Source organism: Oncorhynchus keta, chromosome 31 (assembly GCF_023373465.1).
Source record: "Oncorhynchus keta strain PuntledgeMale-10-30-2019 chromosome 31, Oket_V2, whole genome shotgun sequence".
Taxonomy (NCBI): domain Eukaryota; kingdom Metazoa; phylum Chordata; class Actinopteri; order Salmoniformes; family Salmonidae; genus Oncorhynchus; species Oncorhynchus keta.
Window position 1 is genome coordinate 10,962,857 of NC_068451.1, and position 24,885 is coordinate 10,987,741.

At 43.3% G+C, this 24,885-nt stretch overlaps 1 protein-coding gene across 10 annotated transcripts in view; it reads left to right on the plus strand.

Annotated features, from left to right (window-relative positions):
- Window positions 1-24,885, plus strand: part of LOC118364046 (ras/Rap GTPase-activating protein SynGAP-like) — a 120,742-nt gene that overhangs the window by 20,236 nt on the left and 75,621 nt on the right. For all 10 annotated transcript variants that reach the window (XM_052489547.1, XM_052489549.1, XM_052489553.1 and 7 more), the window contains exons 2-3: window positions 3,631-3,767; window positions 15,481-15,586. In XM_052489547.1, the coding sequence (XP_052345507.1) occupies window positions 3,631-3,767; window positions 15,481-15,586 (243 nt within the window). The remainder of the gene's footprint in view (window positions 1-3,630; window positions 3,768-15,480; window positions 15,587-24,885) is intronic.

Genomic DNA, 24,885 nt, shown 5'->3' on the forward strand with positions numbered 1-24,885 from the left:
GAACTGTCGCTGGAAGCTCTGGACTAGAAACTGTCGCCTGAAGCTCTGGACTGGGAACTGTCGCCGGAATCTCTGGACTGGGAACTGTCGCTGGAAGCTCTGGACTGAGAACTGTCGCTGGAAGCTCTGGACTAGAAACTGTCGCCTGAAGCTCTGGACTGGGAACTGTCGCCGGAATCTCTGGACTGGGAACTGTCGCTGGAAGCTCTGGACTGTGGAGGCGCACAGGAGGCCTGATGCGTGGTAAACATAAAAGTGAGTGTGAGTTTTTGTCACAACCTGGCTCGTGGGAAGTGACAAAGAGCTCTTATAATAATATGATAATAATCAATAATTTTGCTCTTTATTTGTTCAACAAAAATTGTGAATAACTCACCACAGGTTAATGAGAAGAGTGTGCTTGAAAGGATGCACATAACTCTGCAATGTTGGGTTGTATTGGAGAGCATCTCAGTCTTAAATCATTTTCCACACATAGTCTGTGCCTGTATTTAGTTTTCTTGCTAAGGAGGGGCGAGAATCCACTCTCACATAGGTACATGGTTGCAAAGGGCATCAGTGTCTTAACAGTGCGATTTGCCAAAACAGGATACTCTGAGCGCAGCCCAATCCAGAAATCTGGCAGTGGCTTCTGATTTAAATAACATTTTCACAGAATCGCTTGTTGCAATTTTGATGAGCCTGTCTTGTTCAGATATCGGTAAGTGGACTGGAGGCAGGGCATGAAAGGGATAACGAATCCAGTTGTTTGTGTCATCCGTTTTTCAGGAAAGTACCTGCGTAATTGCGCACCCAACTCACTCAGGTGCTTCGCTATATCACATTTGACATTGTCCGTAAGCTTGAGTTAATTTGCACACAAAAAATCATACAATGATGAAAAGAGCTCCAAATTCTTAATGCTAGCCTCAATTTTGTTCCACACACTGAACATAGTTGCGAAGAGTTCCTGTAATCTTAGATTCAGATCATTCAGGCGAGAAAAAACATCACCCAGATAGGCCAGTCGTGTGAGAAACTCGTCATCATGCAAGTGGTCAGACAAGTGAAAATGATGGTCAGTAAAGAAAACTTTCAGCTCATCTCTCAATTTAAAAAAAAGTGTCAATACTTTGCCCCTTGATAACCAGCACACTTCTGTGTGTTGTAAAAGTATTACATGGTCACTGCCCATATCATTGTATAGTGCAGAAAATACACAAGAGTTCAGGGTCCTTGCGTTAACAAAGTAACAAAGTTAACCATTTTCACTGTAGTGTCCAAAATGTCTTTCAAGCTGTCAGGCATTCCCTTGGCAGCAAGAGCCTCTCGGTGGATGCTGCAGTGTACCCAAGTGGCATTGAGAGCAACTGCTTGCATGCGCGTTACCACTCTACTATGTCTCCCTGTCATGGCTTTTGCGCCATCAGTACAGATACCAACACATCTTGACCACCAAAGTCCATTTGATGTCACAAAGCTTTCCAGTACTTAAAAAAAAATCCTCTCCTGTTGTCCTGGTTTCCAGTGGACCCCACCTAAACGTAACGGACATATACCAGGAGCTGTGCCAGGCCCGGCACGTCTGTTGACTCATTCAGCTGTGACGCATAGAATTCACTGGTTGTATGCGAAGCAGTAATTGTTTCACAACATATCCTGCCATGTCACTGATGCGTCGTGAAACAGTGTTATTTGATGAAGGCATTGTCTGTATAGCTTTTTTGGCCTTTTCCCTCAGCATTGTCCAAGCTATATCCATTGCAGCAGGAAGAATTAAAGTCCTCCATAATAGTATGGGGCTTGCCTGTCCTAGCCACTCGGTAACTCACCATATAAGACACTTCTAGCCCCTTCTTATTAATGGTATCTGTTGCTTTTATACTGTACATGTATTATAACTCAAAAGTTGTCTTAAGTCTCGCTCAAAAAACTCCTTTGGCTTATTTTTCAAATAGGCATGTTTCTAAATGTCTGCGCCACAGTCAAGGTCTCATCGAGTTGTGAGATAGTACTTTTGCACATATCACACTGTAGCTTAGGAAAGGACCTATTCCCAATATCAGTGAACCCAAAATCAATGTAGTTCTTATCATATTTGCACCACTTCGATGGTCCAACGTCCCTGTCTGTTGTTCGGTGCTTTCCCGGGTAAGGGGGCAGTAGCTCTTTGACTGCATCAGATTCACAACTGCCAGTGTCCATGCTAGCTGGGCTAACAACAAATGTAGAATTACTGATGCTAGCATTGGATGTGCTTTTGGAAGCAGAACAACTTGTGTTGTCGACAGGTGCAGGTGTAGTACTGCTGGTAGTAGCAGTACTACCAGTAGAGCTGGGGTGTGTCTCTATGGAAGCAGAACAACTTGTGTTGTCGACAGGTGCAGGTGTAGTACTGCTGGTAGTAGCAGTACTACCAGTAGAGCTGGGGTGTGTCTCTATGGAAGCAGAACAACTTGTGTTGTCGACAGGTGCAGGTGTAGTACTGCTGGTAGTAGCAGTACCACCAGTAGAGCTGGGGTGTGTCTCTATGGAAGCAGAACAACTTGTGTTGTCGACAGGTGCAGGTGTAGTACTGCTGGTAGTAGCAGTACCACCAGTAGAGCTGGGGTGTGTCTCTATGGAAGCAGAACAACTTGTGTTGTCGACAGGTGCAGGTGTAGTACTGCTGGTAGTAGCAGTACCACCAGTATAGCTGGGGTGTGTCTCTATGGAAGCAGAACAACTTGTGTCGTCAACAGGTGCTGGTGTAGTACTGCTGGCAGTAGCAGTACTACCAGTAGAACTGGTATGTGTCTCTATCGATGCGGGCCTTACTTTTTTTTAACCATTTTTCAATTTTCGAGCAAACGGAATGAGCAGCAGCTACGTTTGGCTACATACGGACAGTTAGTGGAGTTTCAGCAACAGAGTAACGGTTAATGTGATTGGATGTTAATTATTTTACTTGGCTAGCTGTATTTGACATTGTGTTGTTATTTCGCTGAACACTAGATGGTTTCATTTTATTTTTGGCAGTGAAACAAGGTTACGCAGGCTAGAATAACACCTCACCTAAAAGTATAGCCCCATTAGAAAATACAAATGGACTGCTTGAAAATGTGAAGAAAAAAATATATAAATATATATATTTTTTTTGCGAATCACGTTTTTATTTGGCATACCCCTGACGGCATTGCACATACCCTGTATTTTTTTAAATGATTTATTTTATACATATTTAGAGATCTGGCCACAGACCCTCTGCAGTACCTCTCCCGCGGACGCCATTTTGGGAACCCCTGATTTTGCAAACCCTTTTATCCATATTTTGGGCTATGGCTACAAATCATAATAAATAAACTCTGTAAAAAGTGTGTTTTATTTTCTCTGAATCAGTGCATTGATTTGTGAGTTATTTACTGCATAATCGACCAGTCCTAGATTAATCTGTCCACTTCTTTCATTGAGCATTGTTGTTATGTGTGAAATGTGGACAAATGTGAAGAAGTCACATTGCATTTTCAGTGTTTTGGATTCAACTGATGCAGATGTACCAGCTTGCAAACATAAACAACCATCTGTCGACGGGCATGTTCTGGCATGTCCTCCACCATCCAGTCACCCTAACTGACACATCTCCCCTCTCTCCTTGTTCTCTCTCCTCCCCAGATGCGAGGTGTGCCGTCCCCCCCTCCTATCGCCCCCATGCCCCTTCCTTTGCCGCTCCCTCCTACGACCACCCCGACTGGAATCCCCGTCTCTGTGTGATCTCCGGAAATCAGCTCTACATGTTGGACCAGGAGGAGGTACTTACCTACTGCTGCACACACTATAGAAATACAATCCCACCCATCACCCACCCATTGACTTGAAAGGGGATTACTTTTCTAGGAATTATATTTCTATCTATTTCATCGCTCACTTTGCTGTATTAGACTGGTTTGTTTGAACTGACATGAGTGTCTGCAACACTGTCATGACAGTTTCTAAAGCCACAAGGTTTAATAAAACATTACATATTTAAAAAAGGATATCACCACAATTGACCCTTTAGGCATGTAACTAACTGTATTTGACATGACCTGACATTACATTGTCACGGCCGTCGTTCAAGAAAGACCAAGGTGCAGCGTGGTGAGCGTACATTTTCTTTTATTTAGTCAAATTTCGCCAACAAAACAAGAAATAACAAAAACGCCCGTGAAGCTTACAAGGGCTATAGTGCCCCCCACATATAGACAGCTCCCCACAATGACAAAAGGAAAAAAGGCTGCGTAAGTATGATTCCCAATCAGAAACAACGATAGACAGCTGTCCCTGATTGAGAACCATACCCGGCCAAAACATAGAAATACAAAACCATAGAAAACAGAACATAGAATGCCCACCCAAATCACACCCTGACCAAACCAAATAGAGACATAAAAAGGCTCTTTAAGGTCAGGGCGTGACATACATGGTATTCTGAGTACATTACATTGCCAATAAACATTGTCACTGATTTAATTCCTGGATGTTTTCCTGACCACATGACATGACTAGGAAAAGCTCTGGGCCGGGGTCCTAGTTATAACACAGTATCTCATGTACATGTTGGACCTGAAGGAGGCCAGTGTTCCTATTAAACACTCAAGGCAGGTGTCCTGGGCCACTGTCGCCTAAGGCTTGCTTATGGGAGTTTCAGTCATGCACCTATTGTTAGCTTAAGATTTTGTGGCAAACAACTTTCACACCAGTACGCCTCTATGCAAGTAGGTCACGTCTGGCTAAGATGGGCCTGTTAGACCAGTGCCCATAGCCTAGCAGTTAAGAGCGTTGGGGCCAGGAACCGAAAGGTTGCTGGTTTGAATCCCCGAGCCAACAAAGTGGAAAAAAGAATCTGCTCTGTCTTTGAGCAAGGCAGTTAACCCCCAACCACAACTGCTCCCTGGGTGCTGATGACGTTGATTAAGGCAGCCCCCTGCACCTTTCTGATTCAGAGGGGTTGGGTTAATTGCGGTAGACACATTTTGGTTGAATGCATTCAGTTGTGCAACTGACTTGGTATCCCCTTTCCCATCTGAGTGCTGATCTAGGATCAATATACCTTTCAGATCATAACAGACATGACACGATTACATGACCAGGTGGGACCTGATTCTAGATCAGCACTCCTACTCTGAGACACTTTAGGAATACGGGACTCTTTCAATCTGACTGTTTATTACTAATCCCCCCTTAGATTACTTGCCCTTAGATAACATGCCTTAGATTACTTGCTATATCATACTAAGTAGAATTTCAGCCTGCTAGCTAAGACCAGAAGGGGGTACTATTCCTTCACTTTTGTACCTGTATCGCCTTTGGAAAGGATTCTCTTTAAATGTAGACCTAGTAGACAGATTTACAGATTTATATCCAATAAATGAATCCGAAAACACAATTAAAATACTTACACACTTAACGTCTACTACACTACAATAACAGTGTTCATAGTACATTTGATTGAGAGTATAAGTCTATTAACAACTATGTAATGATGTAATAGAGTACTGTAGCGGTACTTGCAGGGTGGCTAGCTGCCAATATCTTTCATTCTCGTCACTCACAAGGAGTATAAAGAACCTTATGATCCAGATAAGGGCCTTTTCAGCTATGGAGCGATGAGAAGAAGGCCCAAGTCAATTAATCAAAGGCTTATCCCTGTCTAATTGTGTCAATGAGGCAGAAGCTATGAATGGATTTGAGGCAGACCTGACGGGCCAATAGCCACCACCTTGGAGAGAGGATGAGAGGCGATTAAATATTCATGCCTGTCACTCACCTCATGCGGCGCGAGTGGGCCTCTCCATCTCTCTCTCTCGTTCTCTCTTTCTCTCTCTCTCTGTCTCTCTGTCTCTCTCTGTCTATATGTCTCCCTCAACCTCTCTCTCTCTCTCTGTCATACACACACACCCCTCTTGATTAATTTCTGTTCGATTCAAATGCTTTTAGTGGCATGACAAAAAGCAATCATATGTTGCCAAAGAGGAGATAAGGTGGAACAGAGGGGTCTCTCTCTCTCTCTCTCTCTCTCTCTCTCTCTCTCTCTCTCTCTCTCTCTCTCTCTCTCTCTCTCTCTCTCTCTCTCTCTCTCTCTCTCTCTCTCTCTCACACACATTCTATTTCTCAGGCTACCTCCCCTCCCCCTGCTCCCTCCCTCCCTCCCGCTCTCCCTGGTGTGACTGACAGTAGTGTTTGGCTATCCCACAGACCTGCTCTCTCATTTCTTCCCCAAGCAGCTCCATTGAGATGCCACTCTGTCTTGTTTTGTGAATGACATCCATCAAAAGACCATTCTCTCTTCATTGCGGCCTCTTCAGTCTCAACTATAAGGGGCTGCTTGAGGATATAACAGTGCTCTGGAAGAACATGTGAAAATATCTGTCACGTCACCATTGTGCTATTCTGTGCTCCCCTATTTCAAATATGCTTTATTCACCTCAGTAAACACTACAAGTGCTGAAATGGGTGATGTTGAAAGCTTGACTTATGCATAGTCCGAATTAACCTAATAGATTAAGAGTGTACCCTTTCGTCCAAGTACAGAAGTCACTATACCTTCTGTTCAACACTTTATTGTTTGTGTAGCTTCCCCTACTTGCATACTCTCCACCTCAGAAGTCAATCGAAAAAAGTGAACACGACACAATCCAACTTAACTTCCTAACAAAAAAACTCTATGCTGCACTGCCATTGACAGTAGAAGAGCACTGACCACTTCCCAGTGGGCTGCTGTTAGCCCTCTGTGCCCGTGGTGGGAGCGAGAGGATCGACAGTGATGGCTGCCACTGATATGAAGTGACAGAGCCCCGCATTGTGTGCACCAGACGCCACACACCAGTGCCCTGTCCTCCAGTCATCGCTCTCCCTCCCACTGTGCCCCAGTGTTATGCAAGCAATCAGAGGGCACTATTTCCTGCTAGCACAGCGCTATCACTAACATGTTAGTATCCTCTCTCACTACTACTGAATCACATTAGCCTGCTAGGCTAATTCAAACTAAAGGGAATTAGAACAGGATTTGTCTCAGTATCCATGCATGGCCATTGTGTTGCATTCCCTGCCCATATGTTTGCAATGGCTTTGGCAGTGTTGATACTGTAAATGAAATTCATTAGCGCCTGAGCCAACAATGCAGCGCCATGGTGGCTTTTCCTGTAGCTACTGTTGTCACATTGCATAAAGCATGACTCAGGAGTAGTTAGCATTTTTACACATGCATGACCCTTGGGAACCCATTTGGAAACAGGGGGGGATGTGACAATTATGGTATAATAAGGCACACATGGATGGAAGGAGTCATGAGAAAGAAGCTCCTTCATTTGACCAATAAGAAGGCTCAATGCACTGTACATTGGCAAATCCTAAGGTTATTTAACAAGAGCTTTACTGCCTTTTGGCATCTGAATAACTATTACGCACAACTGAAATAAGCCATTTTCAAAAGGTCACCACTTATTACATAATTAGGGGTTATACACTGAATGTACAAAACATTAGGAGACCCCCTTTTATCTAACATTCCAACTGAATGCAGGTATTGTGGGAAATGTCCACATAGGGGAGTAGTGGGACAGCTCTTCCACCAGTGTTCTGCAGCATGCTCAAATTTTACATACAAACAATGAAGATCAACTTTGGATTGGAATTTGATCAGATTTAGTACTTAGGGATGCTCTCTAAATGCCCTCTTTTCTCATTCCAAGACGCCAAGATTCCAAGACGCTCTTTGATTTTATCATATGCCAGTTGCTGTGTCCAATGCCTGAGGCGAGGGGAGGGAACATCTGTCAGTGATAGGACGTTATTGAGAGACTTGAGGACAGACAGTGGTGTTGGCCAGCCTAACTGTTTGTCATACTTCCAGGGACAAAGAGGCTGATGTGTGTTTGTGTGCGTGCGTGAGTCTGTGTGCATGCGTGAATGCGTCTGGGTGTGTGATTGTGTGTGCGCGTGTAGTGGACTCAGCCGCTGTTTGATCACGACTCCGTTACAAAGTAATGGATTACACACCTACCGCTCCATTACCCTCCCACCCCCACAGACACACAGCTCACACACCAACACACACACCACCCATATCCCCCACCCGGCCTACCCATCACAGCTGGGCCAGTAGTGACATATGGTCCAGGCAGCCTGCAGCATTGCTCAACTCTCCATGCCAGGCCCCCTCTCCTCTCCCTCTCACTCAGATCTATGGCTTTCATTCTCCCTCTACTCACCACCCACCATCTACCCCTCCTTGCAGTGCCTGAGCACAGTCATCTGTCTATTTCAGTCTTAGCCACTTCTGCTCCTACTCTTGCCTCTGACTACAGTTTGCCTGATGCTGAAACCTAGTACAATTGACCTTCTTGTTAGCTATTAGAATTACCTCACGTATGAATGAGCTTATCTCTGACAACACTCAAGGGAGCCTAGGTCTGCATGCCAGTATTCAATCTACTTTTCAATTGAATGAAATGGATTGTTGACTCGCCCAACAAACACCGGAATACCCAGAGACAGAAACTCAAGGACAGAAATTAGGAAACACTGCTATACTGCATTAGATTCCCATTCCAATTATAGTCGTTTACATATTAGCAACGCAATCCCCATTAGCATGCTTTCTTGCTCCCTGCAGGTTTCAATGCTTGACCCCTGCCCCTGTGTGATTGTCAGTGCGGGCCCCATGTGCCCTCTGTCTAGTCTGCCAGTGTTGTGTGCCAACCTGCCTTGTGTGCCCACTCATGAGCATGGCTACCAGGGACGGTGCCAAGGCCGTGTCAAGTCCCCAGCTGCAGCGCCACTGTCCTAACCAGCCCCCCCACCCCTCTGCCAATCAAACACTGCCACACAAGCTATAAATAGCGCTGAGGTGTTCCCCCTCGCAACCAGAAAGTGCTGTGTGTCAGAGTGGGTGTGTATGTGTGTGTGTGTTTGTGTGTGTGTGTAGGGGGGAATGGGGACACAGTGGAGATGAGGGGGGAGTGGGCTAACTGCGTTCAAGTGGACATCATTGTGGAAATTACCATGTTTAGCATGCCATGATAGACTAGTATTTATGTAGGGTGTTTGAGATCAGTTTTGAGTCAGAGTTTAATGTGATCTAAACGGCCTCTCGGCTGCTCTGTGAACATTTTCAGTTCTTATTCCTAGTCAAAGTCACTACTCTCATTGAGGCAACTCCATGCCTTAGACTCAACTGAAGGTCGGGGCAAAACTTTCTGAATAAAAATGATTGATTAAGTAATAATGCACTTAGTATATCAAAGCATTTTGCACTTACCGTATGCTGTACATTGATCACATTTCTTTATATTACTATTTTATGTGTATCGATACATTTAATTAGCAAAGTGCTCGTAGAATGCAGAAAGGAGTTCTGGTGCAGCACAGGCTCAAGGAAACAGAAGTAGAGAAGAGTGGATACAAACATTTAGGGACGTCTCTGAAGTCTTGTGAATGAATATATCCGTTAATTATCCAACAATAGAGCAACTATTACGCTTATGGCCTTATAAAAAGGCTTGGAGACAGATGGCTCATATTATGAGCATGTTAGAGAGTATATCTGTGTTAGAAGGATATTCTTAGAGTGTTTATGGTCCAATATTGAGGTAAATTTGATTACATTGAGAAATAACCAGAAATAATGTGAACGTTATAAACAGATGTTAAAATGAGATCTGATGCATTTAAAACAGTGTGCTCGCAGTGTGTCATAAAAAAATATATATAAACAGCAAAAGCCAAGTCTTTCAGTGCACAAGCTTTTATGCATGCGCGTGCTGGACTCGTAGGGATTGGGTGTCTTATAATAATGTTTCATAGAGGAACTCATTCCGTAACTTGCAATATGTCTGTCCTCGGCGTGCGATGTATCTCACAACATACTCATTAGTGTGCTCTAAGTGGATAATACAAGCATAATCATATACACACTTGATTTATGGTGTGTGTATCCCTGATTACGTTTTTTTTTAAAGAGGTAAACGTCAACAAAATGAATCCTGACAATGACAGCGACGGGAGATGTCTTCTGGCTCACTGGGCTATGGGGGATTGTATACCGTGGTAAAGGACTCTATGGATTGCTGTGTTCTGTGCTGTGCATCCATTAGATATGTCGAGCGCAGCAGACTGCTTGTTATGTATGTTGGGGGGTGGGTCCTGTCGCCTGCAGTGGGTGTATGTACAGTTAAAGTCGGAAGTTTACATACACCTTAGTCAAATACATTTAAACTCAGTTTTTCACAATTCCTGACATTTAATCCTTGTAAAAATTCCCTGTCTTAGGTCAGTTAGGATCACACTTTATTTTAAGAATGTGAAATGTCAGAATAATAGTTGAGAGAATGATTTATTTCAGCTTGTATTTATTTCATCACATTCCCAGTGGGTCAGAAGTTTACATACAATCAATTAGTATTTGGTAGCAAAGCCTTTAAATTGTTTAACTTGGGTCAAATGTTTCTGGTAGCCTTCCACAAGCTTCCCACAATAAGTTGGGGGAATTTTGGCCCATTCCTCCTGACAGAGCTGGTGTAACTGAGTCAGGTTTGTAGGCCTCCTTGCTCGCACATGCTTTTTCAGTTCTGCCCACACATTTCCTCTTGGGATTGAGGTCAGGGATTTGTTATGGCCACTCCAATACCTTGACTTTGTTGTCCTTAAACCATTTTGCCACAACTTTAGAAGTATGCTTGGGGTCATTTTGACCCATTTGGGACCAAGCTTTAACTTCCTGACTGATGTCTTGAGATGTTGCTTCAATATATCCACATCATTTTCCTCCCTCATGATGCCATCTATTTTGTGAAGTGCACCAGTCCCTACTGCAGCAAAGCACCTCCACAACATGATGCTGCCACCCCCGTGCTTCACGGTTGGGATGGTGTTCTTCGGCTTGCAAGCCTCCCCCTTTTCCTCCAAACATAATGATGATCATTATGGCCAAACAGTTCTATTTTTGTTTTCTCCAAAAAGTACGATCTTTGTCCCCATGTGCAGTTGCAAACCGTAGTCTGGCTTTTTTATGGCGGTTTTGGAGCAGTGGCTTCTTCCTTGCTGAGCGGCCTTTCAGGTTATGTCGATATAGGACTCGTTTTACTGTGGATATAGATACTTTTGTACCTGTTTCCTCCAGCATTTTCACAAGGTCCTTTGCTGTTGTTCTGGGATTGATTTGCACTTTTCTCACCAAAGTACGTTCATCTCCAGGAGACAGAACACGTCTCCTTCCTGAGCGGTATGACGACTGCGTGGTCCCATGGTGTTTATACTTGCATACTATTGTTTGTACAGATGAACGTGGTACCTTCAGGCGTTTGGAAATTGCTACCAAGGATGAACCAGACTTGTGGAGGTCTACAATTTTTCTTCTGAGGTCTTGGCTGATTTCTTTTGATTTTCCCATGATGTCAAGCAAAGAGGCACTGAGTTTGAAGGTAGGCCTTGGAATACATCCACAGGTACACCTCCAATTGACTCACAGAAGCTTCTAAAGCCATGACATAATTTTTTGGAATTTTCCAAGCTGTTTAAAGGCACAGTCAACTTCATGTATGAAAACTTCTGACCCACTGGAGTTGTGATTCAATGAATTATAAGTGAAATAATTTGTCTGTAAACAAGTGTTGGAAAAATTACTTGTGTCATGCACAACAATTCTTAAAAGTAGCCACCCTGCCTTGATGAGAGCTTTGCACACTCTTGGCATTCTCTCAACCAGCTTCATGAGGTAGTCACCTGGAATGCAATTCAATTAACAGATGGGCCTTGTTAAAAGTTAATTTGTGGAATTCCTTTCCCTTTTAATGCATTTGAGCCAGTTAGTTGTGCTGTGACAAGGTATGGGTGGTATACAGAAGATAACCCTATTTGGTAAAAAGATCAAGTCTATATTATGGCAAGAACAGCTCAAATAAGCAAAGAGAAATGACAGTCCATCATTACTTTAAGACATAAAGGTCAGTCAATCCTGAAAATGTCAAGAATTTCAAGAAGAAGGTTTCTTCAAGTGCAGTCGCATAAACCATCAAGCGCTATGATGAAACTGGCACTCATGAGGACCGCCACAGGAAAGGAAGACCCAGAGTTACCTCTGCTCCAGAGGATGAGTTCATTAGAGTAAACTTACCTCTGCTCCAGAGGATGAGTTCATTAGAGTAAACTTCACCTCAGATTGCAGCCCAAATAAATGGTCCACAGAGTTCAAGTAAAAGACACATCTCAACATCAACTGTTCAGAGGAGACTGCATGAATCAGGCTTTCATGGGCTGAAATGGACGCGTGCACACACACACACACAGTGGTGGAAAAAGTCCCCAATTGTCATACTTGAGTAAAAGTAAAGTTACCTTAATAGAAAATTACTGAAGTAAAACAAAAAGTCCCCCAGTAAAATACTACTTGAGTCAAAGTCTAAAAGTATTTGGTTTTAAACATACTTAATTATCAAAAGTAAATGTAATTGCAAAAATATACTTAAGTATCAAAAGTAAATGTAATTGCAAAATATACTTAAGAATCAAAAGTAAAAGTATACACAATTTAAAATTCCTTAATCTTGTTTTTTTACATTTACAGATAGCCAGGGGCACACTCCAACACTCAGACATAATTTACAAATGAAGCATGTGTGAGTCTGTCAGATAAGTGAGTCTGTCGTTTGCTAAGTCAAACGACACCGCTGGTTCTGCTCACACTGCCCTACCCTGTGCTCTGACCTCTTTCTCCCCTCTCTCTCCAGATGAAATCTCGCGTCTTGTGACGGCCGGCCGCCCAACAACCTGCCCGCTTGACCCTATTCCCTCCTCTCTTCTCCAGACCATTTCCGGAGACCTTCTCCCTTACCTCACCTCGCTCATCAACTCATCCCTGACCGCTGGCTATGTCCCTTCCGTCTTCAAGAGAGCGAGAGTTGCACCCCTTCTGAAAAAACCTACACTCGATCCCTCCAATGTCAACAACTACAGACCAGTATCCCTTCTTTCTTTTCTCTCCAAAACTCTTGAACGTGCCGTCCTTGGCCAGCTCTCCCGCTATCTCTCTCAGAATGACCTTCTTGATCCAAATCAGTCAGGTTTCAAGACTAGTCATTCAACTGAGACTGCTAAAGCTAACTCTCTCTCCTCTGCTCTCATCCTTCTAGACCTATCGGCTGCCTTCGATACTGTGAACCATCAGATCCTCCTCTCCACCCTCTCCGAGTTGGGGATCTCCGGCGCGGCCCACGCTTGGATTGCGTCCTACCTGACAGGTCGCTCCTACCAGGTGGCGTGGCGAGAATCTGTCTCCTCACCACGCGCTCTCACCACTGGTGTCCCCCAGGGCTCTGTTCTAGGCCCTCTCCTATTCTCGCTATACACCAAGTCACTTGGCTCTGTCATAACCTCACATGGTCTCTCCTATCATTGCTATGCAGACGACACACAATTAATCTTCTCCTTTCCCCCTTCTGATGACCAGGTGGCGAATCGCATCTCTGCATGTCTGGCAGACATATCAGTGTGGATGACGGATCACCACCTCAAGCTGAACCTCGGCAAGACGGAGCTGCTCTTCCTCCCAGGGAAGGACTGCCCGTTCCATGATCTCGCCATCACGGTTGACAACTCCATTGTGTCCTCCTCCCAGAGCGCTAAGAACCTTGGCGTGATCCTGGACAACACCCTGTCGTTCTCAACTAACATCAAGGCGGTGGCCCGTTCCTGTAGGTTCATGCTCTACAACATCCGCAGAGTACGACCCTGCCTCACACAGGAAGCGGCGCAGGTCCTAATGCAGGCACTTGTCATCTCCCGTCTGGATTACTGCAACTCGCTGTTGGCTGGGCTCCCTGCCTGTGCCATTAAACCCCTACAACTCATCCAGAACGCCGCAGCCCGTCTGGTGTTCAACCTTCCCAAGTTCTCTCACGTCACCCCGCTCCTCCGCTCTCTCCACTGGCTTCCAGTTGAAGCTCGCATCCGCTACAAGACCATGGTGCTTGCCTACGGAGCTGTTGAGGGGGAATGGCCCCTCAGTACCTCCAGGCTCTGATCAGGCCCTACACCCAAACAAGGGCACTGCGTTCATCCACCTCTGGCCTGCTCGCCTCCCTACCACTGAGGAAGTACAGTTCCCGCTCAGCCCAGTCAAAACTGTTCGCTGCTCTGGCCCCCCAATGGTGGAACAAACTCCCTCACGACGCCAGGACAGCGGAGTCAATCACCACCTTCCGGAGACACCTGAAACCCCACCTCTTTAAGGAATACCTAGGATAGGATAAAGTAATCCTTCTCACCCCCCCCTTAAAAGAGTTAGATGCACTATTGTAAAGTGGCTGTTCCACTGGATGTCATAAGGTGAATGCACCAATTTGTAAGTCGCTCTGGATAAGAGCGTCTGCTAAATGACTTAAATGTAAATGTAGATGCAGTAGGGATGACCAGGGATGTTCTCTGTTTAGTGAGTCTGTCAGATAAGATGCAGTAGGGAGGACCAGGGATGTTCTCTGTTTAGTGAGTCTGTCAGATAAGATGCAGTAGGGAGGACCAGGGATGTTCTCTGTTTAGTGAGTCTGTCAGATAAGATGCAGTAGGGAGGACCAGGGATGTTCTCTGTTTAGTGAGTCTGTCAGATAAGATGCAGTAGGGATGACCAGGGATGTTCTCTGTTTAGTGAGTCTGTCAGATAAGATGCAGTAGGGAGGACCAGGGATGTTCTCTTGATAAGTGTGTGAATGGACCCTTTTCCTGTTCTGCTAAGCATTGAAAATGTAACGAGTACTTTTGGGTGTCAGGGAAAATTTATGGAGTATAAAGTACATCATTATCTTTAGGAATATAGTGAAGTAAAAGTAGTCCAAAATATAAATAGTAAAGTAAGTAGGGATACCCCAAAAATGACTTAAGTTGTACGCACACACACACACAAATCAGTACCATGGATAGCCACATCATATTTAACTTACGTTGACTGGACTCAATTGTTTTTGGTATCTTTTAGTTGTCACTGTATTAAACTAACTATTACCATAGGTGATTTGATTCTGTTGAAATTTAGAAGTAACTCACCGTGGTTCTAAATCAATGGTTGTTTAGTAGTCCAAAAATGTCAGTAACATTAACTTGCTTGACCGTGCTGTAGGTCATGTAACTGTTTGTTACATGCAATATGCTTTGTGGACTTCACCGGACAGATGTTGCTCTCCGTTTCTTTGATGAAACAAAGATGTGGTTGAATTTATTCTGCCACTGTGTCTTCTTATTGTTTCAGCCTTAGGCCTATAAATCAGTGTCAAGGTATAGGAACTAACAGGTTATAGAGCAAGCAATGTAATTATCACAACACCTAGGTAATAAGGATCCTTTTTCTGGTTTGGCTTCTCCAGATATTTTACCCACGCACCGCTACTGCTCAGTGATAGACATTTCAAGATACTATCCATTATGGTCTTCTGAAAATATAGCTTAATGCATTATACGTGTGTGTTGACCTGACCTTGTCTCTCTGTGCATATGCAGGTACACCCTTTGTTGATGCGCGAGCGGCGCTCCGAGTTGCACAGGAACAAGCTGCTGCGGAGGACAGTCAGTGTTCCTGTTGAGGGGAGGCACCATCCAGAGATGGGTAAGTGGGCCCTTCTATCTCTCTGAATTCTTTTTGACCGTACAAATACAGTCAATAGCTTGGAACCTCTGACCATAAAGCACAAATGTAATGTTGTACTTCCTGCTTTTACTTCCTGCTTTACTCTTATGGGGACCCTCGCAATGGCTGCCAGTCCACTGATTATGGCGTCATTGACTTGAATGGGAGGCCCGTTCTACTCACTCTAGTTCTGTGTTTCTGGCTCTACCTGTCATGGGCTGCTCTCACCTTTCTCTGCCTTTCTACTTCTGATATTTTGTGATTATGTCTTTCTTACTGCCTCTCTGACTCGTTGTCTCTGCCTGCCTCTTTGCCTTACTCCATCTCTCTCACTCTGCCTCATGTTTGTCTCAGCATTGATACACTCCCATCGTCCACATAGGGCAACTCTCCCCACAACAGTCTTGTGGGGATACTGCAATAGGCCACTCACTCCATATCTGGCATGAACCTGTTCCGGTCTGACACCGCAATACTCTCCTATAATGACACAGGCTACACAGGTCTACTGACTCCAGAAGAGTGATGCTCATCCCACTCTAAGCATATCTATGATATAGCATGTTATCAAATAGCCTTCCATTGAGAACCATATGCAGTGAGAGCCCATCCAGCCTGAGGAGATGTCCATACTGAATGGCCCCCCAGGCATCCCATTAATGAGCTGATTAACAGAAACCTGCCATGCTGTCATCAGGAGTCAGTGTCAAGGGAAAGGCTTGTGACACAGTGACCCATTTCAGAAAGACTGTGACCTACTGCATAACTTGGAACTGAGATAACGTGAGATCATCATTGGGATAATCCTAAAGTGAGAGTAGATTGGATGCAAGCAAGTGAGTAAATTGCATACACGTGGATTGGATGGGATAAGGATACACTGCCGGTCAAACATTCTAGAACACCTACTTTTTCTTTATTTTTACTATTTTCTACATTGTAGAATAATAGTGAAGACATCAAAGCTATGAAATAACACATATGGAATCATATAGTAACCAAAAAAGTGTCAAATATAAAAAGTATAAAATATATTTTATATTTGAGATTCTTCAAATAGCCACCCTTTGTCTTGATGACAGCTTAGCACACTCTTGGTATTCTCTCAACCAGCTTCACTTGGAGTTCACCCATATGCTGAGCACTTGTTGGCTGCTTTTCCTTCACACTGCGGTCCAACTCGTCCCAAACCATATCAATTGGGTTGAGGTTGGGAGATTGTGGAGACCTGATCATCTGATGCAGCACTCCATCACTCTCCTTCTTGGTCAAATAGCCTTTAGGAGGTGTGTTGGGTCATTGTCCTTTTGAAAAACAGATGATAGTCCCACTAAGCCCAAACCAGATGGGATGGCATATCGCTGCAGAATGCTGTGATAGCCATGCTGGTTAAGTGTGCCTTGAATTCTAAATAAATCACAGACTGTGAACCCAGCAAAGCACCCCCACACCATAATACCTCCTCCTCCATGCTTTACGGTGGGAAATACACATGCAGAGATCATCCGTTCACCCACACCGCATCTCACAAAGACACGGCGGTTGGAACCAAAAATCTCACATTTGGACTCCAGACCAAAGGGCACATTTCCACCGGTCTAATGTGTTTCTTGGCTCAAGCAAGTCTCTTCTTATTATTGGTGTCCTTTAGTAGTGGTTTCTTTGCAGCAATTCGACTATGAAGGCCTGATTCACACAGTCTCCTCTGAACATTTGATGTTGAGATGTGTCTGTTACTTGAACTCTGTGAAGCATTTATTTGGGCTGCAATTTCTGAGGCTCGCAAGAGCCAGTTTCATCATAGTTTTTGATGGTTTGTGTGACTTCACCTGAAGATGTTCTTGAAATTTTCAGCATTGACTGAAAGTAATGATGGACTGTCATTTCTCTTTCCTTATCTGAGCTGCTCTTCCCATAATAGGGACTTGGTCTTTTACCAAATAGGCCTATCTTCTGTACACCCCCCCCCCTCCCCCCCACCCCACCCACCTTGTTACAACACGACTGATTGGCCAAACACATTAAGAAGGAAATTAATGCCACAAATGTACTTTTAAGAAGGCACACCTGTTAATTTAAATGCATTCCAGGTGACTAACTCATGAAACTGGTTGAGAGAATGCCAAGAGTGTGCAAAGCTGTCATCAAGGCAAAGGGTGGCTATTTGAAGAATCTCAAATATAAAATATATTTTGATTTGTTTAACACGTTTTTGGTTACTACATGATTCCATATGTGTTATTTCATAGTTTTGATGTCTTCACTATAATTCTACAATGTAGAAAATAGTAAAAAGAAAAACCCTTGAATGAGTAGGTGTTCTAAAACATTTGACCGGTACAAAAAAAATCTTTGAAAATCCAATTTTGACAAGACTTCAAAAAAGAAAAATAGGACACAAAGGCATGGAATCAAAATGACAGGCTAAACTGTCCAATTATACACAATATAGAGATAGCAAACAATGCTCTACGGGGGATGAGGTTAAATAGACCCTCTGATGTTGTCCTCTACTCACTTAATTAAGTGCTTCATTCCAGGGACACATACAGTAAAAGTAATAGATTACTCTTGTGTCATAACAAAAAAACAAGCTTGAATTTGTATCCATCTTGGTATGCTTCCAATGTGTTTATGTACTGTATCTATACTTCAAACGTGATTTTTAATTTATCATCGTTTTGATAAATGAAGACACTTGACAACAATCCCAGCTGGGTCCTGATGTAATGACCATCTCTGATGAAGACATTTGGCTCTGCATCTATGATTAGGGACACATACGATACTTCAGTATGCTCTTTGGATTGGATACGGAAAGTTACTCAGACGCAATTAGTCTACTTCCCCATCCACTTCCTTGTATTGCACCTTGAAAGCACGGAAACAGTTGAAGTTGGAGCAATCAACATGCAATTAAGGCATTCATCTTGGTAGATAATTGCAGTGTGCTGTAAATGTTTTATGCAAATATCTATTGTAATTAGAACTTCAACCTAAACCCTATCCACAAAAGTTCTGCATGCAGCCACACAGACCAACCCAAAATCTTTGCTCTGTGCGCAGCGGTCCAAGGTACTGAAACAGCTCTAATCTTTGGTGGATTCTAGCCCATGTTGGGCCCTCTGTCCATGGTGTTGAAACACCCTATGTACCCTGGACATATATAAGGTACATATAAGGTACAGTAGTTACAATAGGGAGACAAAGGCATCCCGAGTGGCGCAGCAATCTAAGGCACTGTATTGCAACGCTGAGGCGCCACTGCAGCATGTGGTTCAAGAAGTGCGGCTTGGCGGGTCATGTTTCAAAGGATACATGTCTTGACCTTCGCCTGTCCCGAACCCGTTGGGGAGTTGCAGTGATGAGACAAGATCGTAACTACCAATTGGGGAGAAAAAGTGGGTAAACATTTTTTTTTAAAGGAAGAAAAAAAAATGAATAGGGAGACAGACTGTGTGGGGCGGTAGTGCCAATAGTGGAGTATAAGGAATCTGGCTTGAATAGCAGTTGCTGCATTATGGTGGAGGTACTCTATTTATACAATGTTAAATGGTTGCAATTGCAGTAGCATGCATAATGGAAACTATAAGCACTATAGAGTAAAAAGTGGTTTTATGTTGTGTACTGCTGCAAAATGTCACGTTTCTGAGCCATTCAGCCATAAAGGGAAGTTATTGAAACTAGCTGGGCGTGTCTCTGTACTGTAGCATGTTTCTGTATTTACTGGCAGGGTATGTTACATTTGTGTTAACTTGTCATTTCAAACAGCTCAAAGAGCAGGTCTGACCTACCACAAAACCCCTGTTTACCATATCAGATGTTAACCAAGTGAAACTCAGGCTGTTTCAAGCAGGCCACCATTGTCCCTGTGCCCAAGGAAGCGAAGGTAACCTGCCTAAATGATTACCGCCCTGCAGCACTCACGTCGGTAGCCATGAAGTGCTTTGAAAGGCTGGTCATGGCTCACATCAACAGCATCCTCCCGGAAGCCCTAGACCCACTCCAATTCGCATACCGCCCCAACAGATCCACAGATGACGCAATCTCAATTGCACTCCACACTGCCCTTTCCCACCTGGACAAAAGGAACACCTATGTGAGAATGCTGTTCATTGACTACAGCCCAGCATTCAACACCATAGTGCCCACAAAGCTCATCACTAAACTAAGGACCCTAAATACCTCCCTCTGCAACTAAATCCTGGACTTCCTGATGAGCCGCCCCCAGGTGGTAAGGGTAGGCAACAACACGCCTGCCATGCTGGTCCTCAACACCTGGGCCCCTCAGGGGTGTGTACTTAGTCCACTCCTGTACTCCCTGTTCACCCACGACTGCGTGGCCAAACACAACTCCAACACCATCATTAAGTTTGCTGATGAAACAACAGTGGTAGGCATGATCATGACAATGACGGACCAGGTCAGAGAACTGGCAGTGTGGTGCCGGGACAATAACCTCTCCCTCAATGTGAGCAAGACAAAGGAGCTGATCGTGGACTACAGCAAAAGGCAGGCCGAACAGGCTCCCATTAACATCGACGGGGCTGTAGTGGAGCGGGTCGAGAGTTTCAAGTTCCTTGGTGTCCACATCACCAACGAACTATCATGTTCCAAACACACCAAGACAGTCGTGAAGAGGGCACGACAACACTTTTTCCCCCTCAGGAGACTGAAAATATTTGGCATGGGTTCCCAGATCCTCAAAGATGTATACAGCTGCACCATCGAGAGCATCCTGACCGGTTGACCGTAAGCTCTACAGGGGGTAGTGCGTATAGCCCAGTACATCACTCGGGCCAAGCTTCCTGCCATCCAGAACCCATATACTGTAATAGGCGGTGTCAGAGGAAGGCCCAAAAAATTGTCAGACTCCAGTCACCCAAGTCATAGATTGTTTTCTCTGCTACCGCACGGCAAGCGGTACCGAGGCACCAAGTCTAGGGCCAAAATGCTCCTTAACAGCTTCTACCCCAAGCCATAAGACTGCTGAACAATTAATCAAATGGCCGCCGGACAATTTACATTGACCCCCCCCGTCCCCCCATTTGTTTTGTGCACTGCTGCTACTCGCTGTTTATTATCTATGCATAGTCACTTCATCCCTACCTACATGTACAAATTACCTCAACTAACCTCTATCCCCGCACACTAACTCGGTACCGGTACCCCCTGTATATAGCCTCGTTATTGTTATCGTTACTTATTATTTTTTACTTCAGTTTATTTGGTAAATATTTTCATAACTCTTCTTGAACTGCACTGTTGGTTAAGGGCTTGTAAGTAAGCATTTCATTGTAAGGTCTACACTTGTTATATTTGGCGCGTGTGACAAATAAAGTTTGATTTGATTTGATAGAGCAAGGTCAGCAAAAGGGACTTGATTATGTAATATAATGAGAGAAATAATCATTTTAAATCTTTATTCAAAGAGTACATTCTGTGCTAATAGAAGGAAAATGTATTGTTTCTCTCTTATTAACCTCCTCAAAATTGGATGTGATTATCTGCATGAATGAAGTTGGCCTTTGATGTTATGTGTTACATTTTGAAATTGACTTTCACCACGGCTGCTCAGTCATTGAGAGGAATCCATGTTATGTGAATGAATTAACCTCAGACTAAAACACAAACATAATGTAGCTAGCTAACTGCTTATCTGATTGATATCCTTTGGCTGAATGGAAATTCAATGTAAAAAACACAACGTGTTGTTCGTATTTTCCTCCATTATAAACTTGTGTTTTCTGTCTACTGGAACAACATTGGCATATTGATATTTTATTTATAGGAGTTGTTCCACATCCCATCTTAAACACTAGCGTGTATAACTGAACTAATTTCTCCTCCAATAACTTTAAGGAAATGAATAATAATAAACAGTATAAATTATGGATTTCCCCAAGCCTTTTAACTCATTAAAAATGCAATGTCTTTGAGGTTCCACCAGGGACAAAACAACTGTCAGGTTAAGAGTGGAACTCAGAAGTGATTCATGTTTGCAGCAAACTCCAGCAGCCACCGCTAACCTGCCAACCCATCAACAACCTCAGTACAGTTACCATGCATGTCCGTAGTTTCTATATATTAGACTAGTGAGTCTGTTACTCAGATATATCTTTGTTTTGAGCAATTCAGCCTCCGTTGACACCAGAAATCTACTGCAACATTACACAATACGATCCCATTAGCCAACCCCAATTATGCTATTCTCTGTTTGCTACCACATGGGAATACCAAAGGACACTTCAATATGTTTTAATTGCAGCAGGAAGCATACATAGTACTGTAGCAGTATCAACAACAGTATTGTTTGTTTTAGTGAGACTATTAGTACTATATAAAGTTAACAGTGCAGGATGACAGGTAGCCTGTGAGTCTGTCACTGAGGGAACTGCAAATCCACCCCCAAAGCTGCCGCTTGTCTTTGGAGAGATTTGCTGAGTCATCTTGCTGTCTTAATGTTGGAACTCCGAATGAATACAAATGGAGCGCTACTGTAGCTTTGTTTAACGGTTCGTGGACATGAGCAGGGGAACATTCACTGGGGAAAGGGGCAGAGAGAGAGAGAGAGAGAGATGGTTCATGGACATGAGCAGGGGAACATTCACTGGGGAAAGGGGCAGAGAGAGAGAGAGAGATGGTTCGTGGACATGAGCAGGGGAACATTCACTGGGGAAAGGGGCAGAGAGAGAGAGAGAGATGGTTCGTGGACATGAGCAGGGGAACATTCACTGGGGAAAGGGGCAGAAAGAGAGAGAGATACAGAGAGAGAGAGAGAGAGAGAGAGAGAGAGAGAGAGAGAGAGAAGGTTCATGGAATTGTATGCCCACTAAGCTAGAATCAATACTGTTTTCTGGCAACATTTTACATCACTGTTCCCACAATTCTTTCGAAATGATGTAAAGCTACTTCATGTGGAACAAGTAGTCAAATTATATTTCACTTAAAGGGAAGATTGTAGAATCAAGTTTATTTTATACCCTATCATTTTACATTTGTATTTTGGGAGAAATTATATATTTTAACCGAATTTGACCGAAGTCAGGTTGGAAAAGCATTCGGAAATGTGACTTGAAGAGGAGCACTACAGGAGTAGGAGTGAAATCACTGCCCACACAAGACGGTGAATACCCACATCAGGCCTACTTTTGTTAAAAATATGTATTTTGGCAGTCTGAATAAAGCCAATTTATCATCTGACCATATCCTGTTATTTTTTAAAACTCTTATTCAGCTCATTAAATAAAAAACACTAATACGGCTCGCTGGCCTTTTGCATAGCCCCTTTTCCACCCCTGGCTTACCCCTACTAGCTAACCACTAGCAGTCTTGAAACACATCACTTATTAGAAGTTCAGCACATCAGCATTTCTCGCTGATACACAAAATCTGCTACACAAAATCTGCTACACAAAATCAAGATAAACCTTAACCATTGTCGTGGAAGATTCAGAATTTGTTGGTAACATATGTAAGATGTTTTATTCATCAAATGTGTGTGAGTTACTTCTCATCAGAATGGTATTTTTGTATAATACTGTGGCGAGGTTGCAGTTATCTGTTCTATGTCAAAACTAAGTTGCATGGGCCGCAGAGAGGGGAGAGGTCAAAGTGTCATCATGTGTAAACATATCTTTTGCTCCACTGTGTGTGTGCCAGTTCACTCCCTACTTTTCCCATGGAGGATGGCAGTGTCTGGAATCATTCTATCCTCTCCGTGAGTTTGTATTTAGAGTTGGTTGTATCTAAATGACAATTTGATATATGCCTGTTGATATGGAGGATTGGTTTATGGTTCTGAGGTTGAGAGAGGAGACAAAGCTGAACAATGAATTATGCCGATGCTGTCTGACTATGTGTGTTCTTTGCTATTAAAGGAACTCAGTTGCATTGTAAGGGGGCTCTCAGAGAATTCACTGAGAGACACTGAATTTATCTGAGAGTCACAGGATTGTGATAGAGCTCATATAATTAAAGATGGACTTTTATAATTAACTCTTACTTGTGTGTGTGGTTTGCTCCCATGATTTGGTAAATAGAGGAAATTTCCACGACACCATCATAATAGACATTGAACTATACCCGAACTGGCAAAGACTCTGTTGTTGGCCGATTGTAGCTATAGCTAATGACATGCTAACCTGAGTGCTACAACTAGCAGCAGTAAACCCAGGTATAATGGCTAAAACAAACATTGACTACCATGATATCCTGCAAAAAAGATCAGGCAGTTCAGTGTGTACTGCCGCCACCACCGTAATGTTTTGTTGGTATAGGAGTTTCCGATAAATGTCATTCAAATTGCGAAAATATGTGTATAAGTGTATAAAAAATTGTATAAACTTTTGTATAAGATGGAATATCAATCTACATTGTTAGATTTGTGGAAATATATTGTGCAACCTTCTCTTCAATAAGCGTAACAACCAGCAGAGAAGAGAGTGCCACGACACAGTAAATATGTATTCCTTGGGGCTGTATATTATTGAAAAATTAGGCAAATGTGATTTAAAGATAACGTTTTTATAATCAACATCTTAGCTACAATACATTTTTCAAGACGAGTCTTTTAGGATCCTCTTTGTAATTGAAATTTTGACCAAAAAAATCACCCTTTAATAAATGATTACTGATCAATTACGAGGTACCAGAAATGACATGTTCAGAAATTGAGTGAAGCACCATTGAAAATACCATGCCTAAATTAGTGAATAGCTTTTTATGCAGAGCAGCTATGTAAATGGCGACATTATGTAAGTGCTCACATATCCTGTGATATATCCTGAGGATGAAATAGAGCAACAACAATAATAATAGCAGTAGCAGCACAGCTCCTGGTTTGACTGGCAGTTGTCCATGGATCTCTTGTGTAGGCTGGTTTCTCTTCCTCAGCCCTGAGTGTGTATGTCAGCTTTCATACATTGGTTGGCTGTAGTCTTAAAATACTTCCCTCTGCAAAATATCTCTCTGCACTGAGACTAGGGTCAGGGATTTACTGCAACTTTCTTCAACTTCAATTTAAACTCTCTCTCAAATAGCCACATGTCCCTTTAAATAGCTGGGCATCGGCACACATTGCAGCAAATACACAAGTATTCAGACCCTTTGCTATCAGACTCAAAATTGAGCTCAGGTGCATCCTGTTTCCATTGATAATCCTTGAGATGTTTCTACAACTTGATTGGAGACCACCTGTGGTAAATTCAATTGATTGGACATGATTTGGAAAGGCACACACCCGTCTATATAAGGTCCCACAGTTGACAGTGCATGTC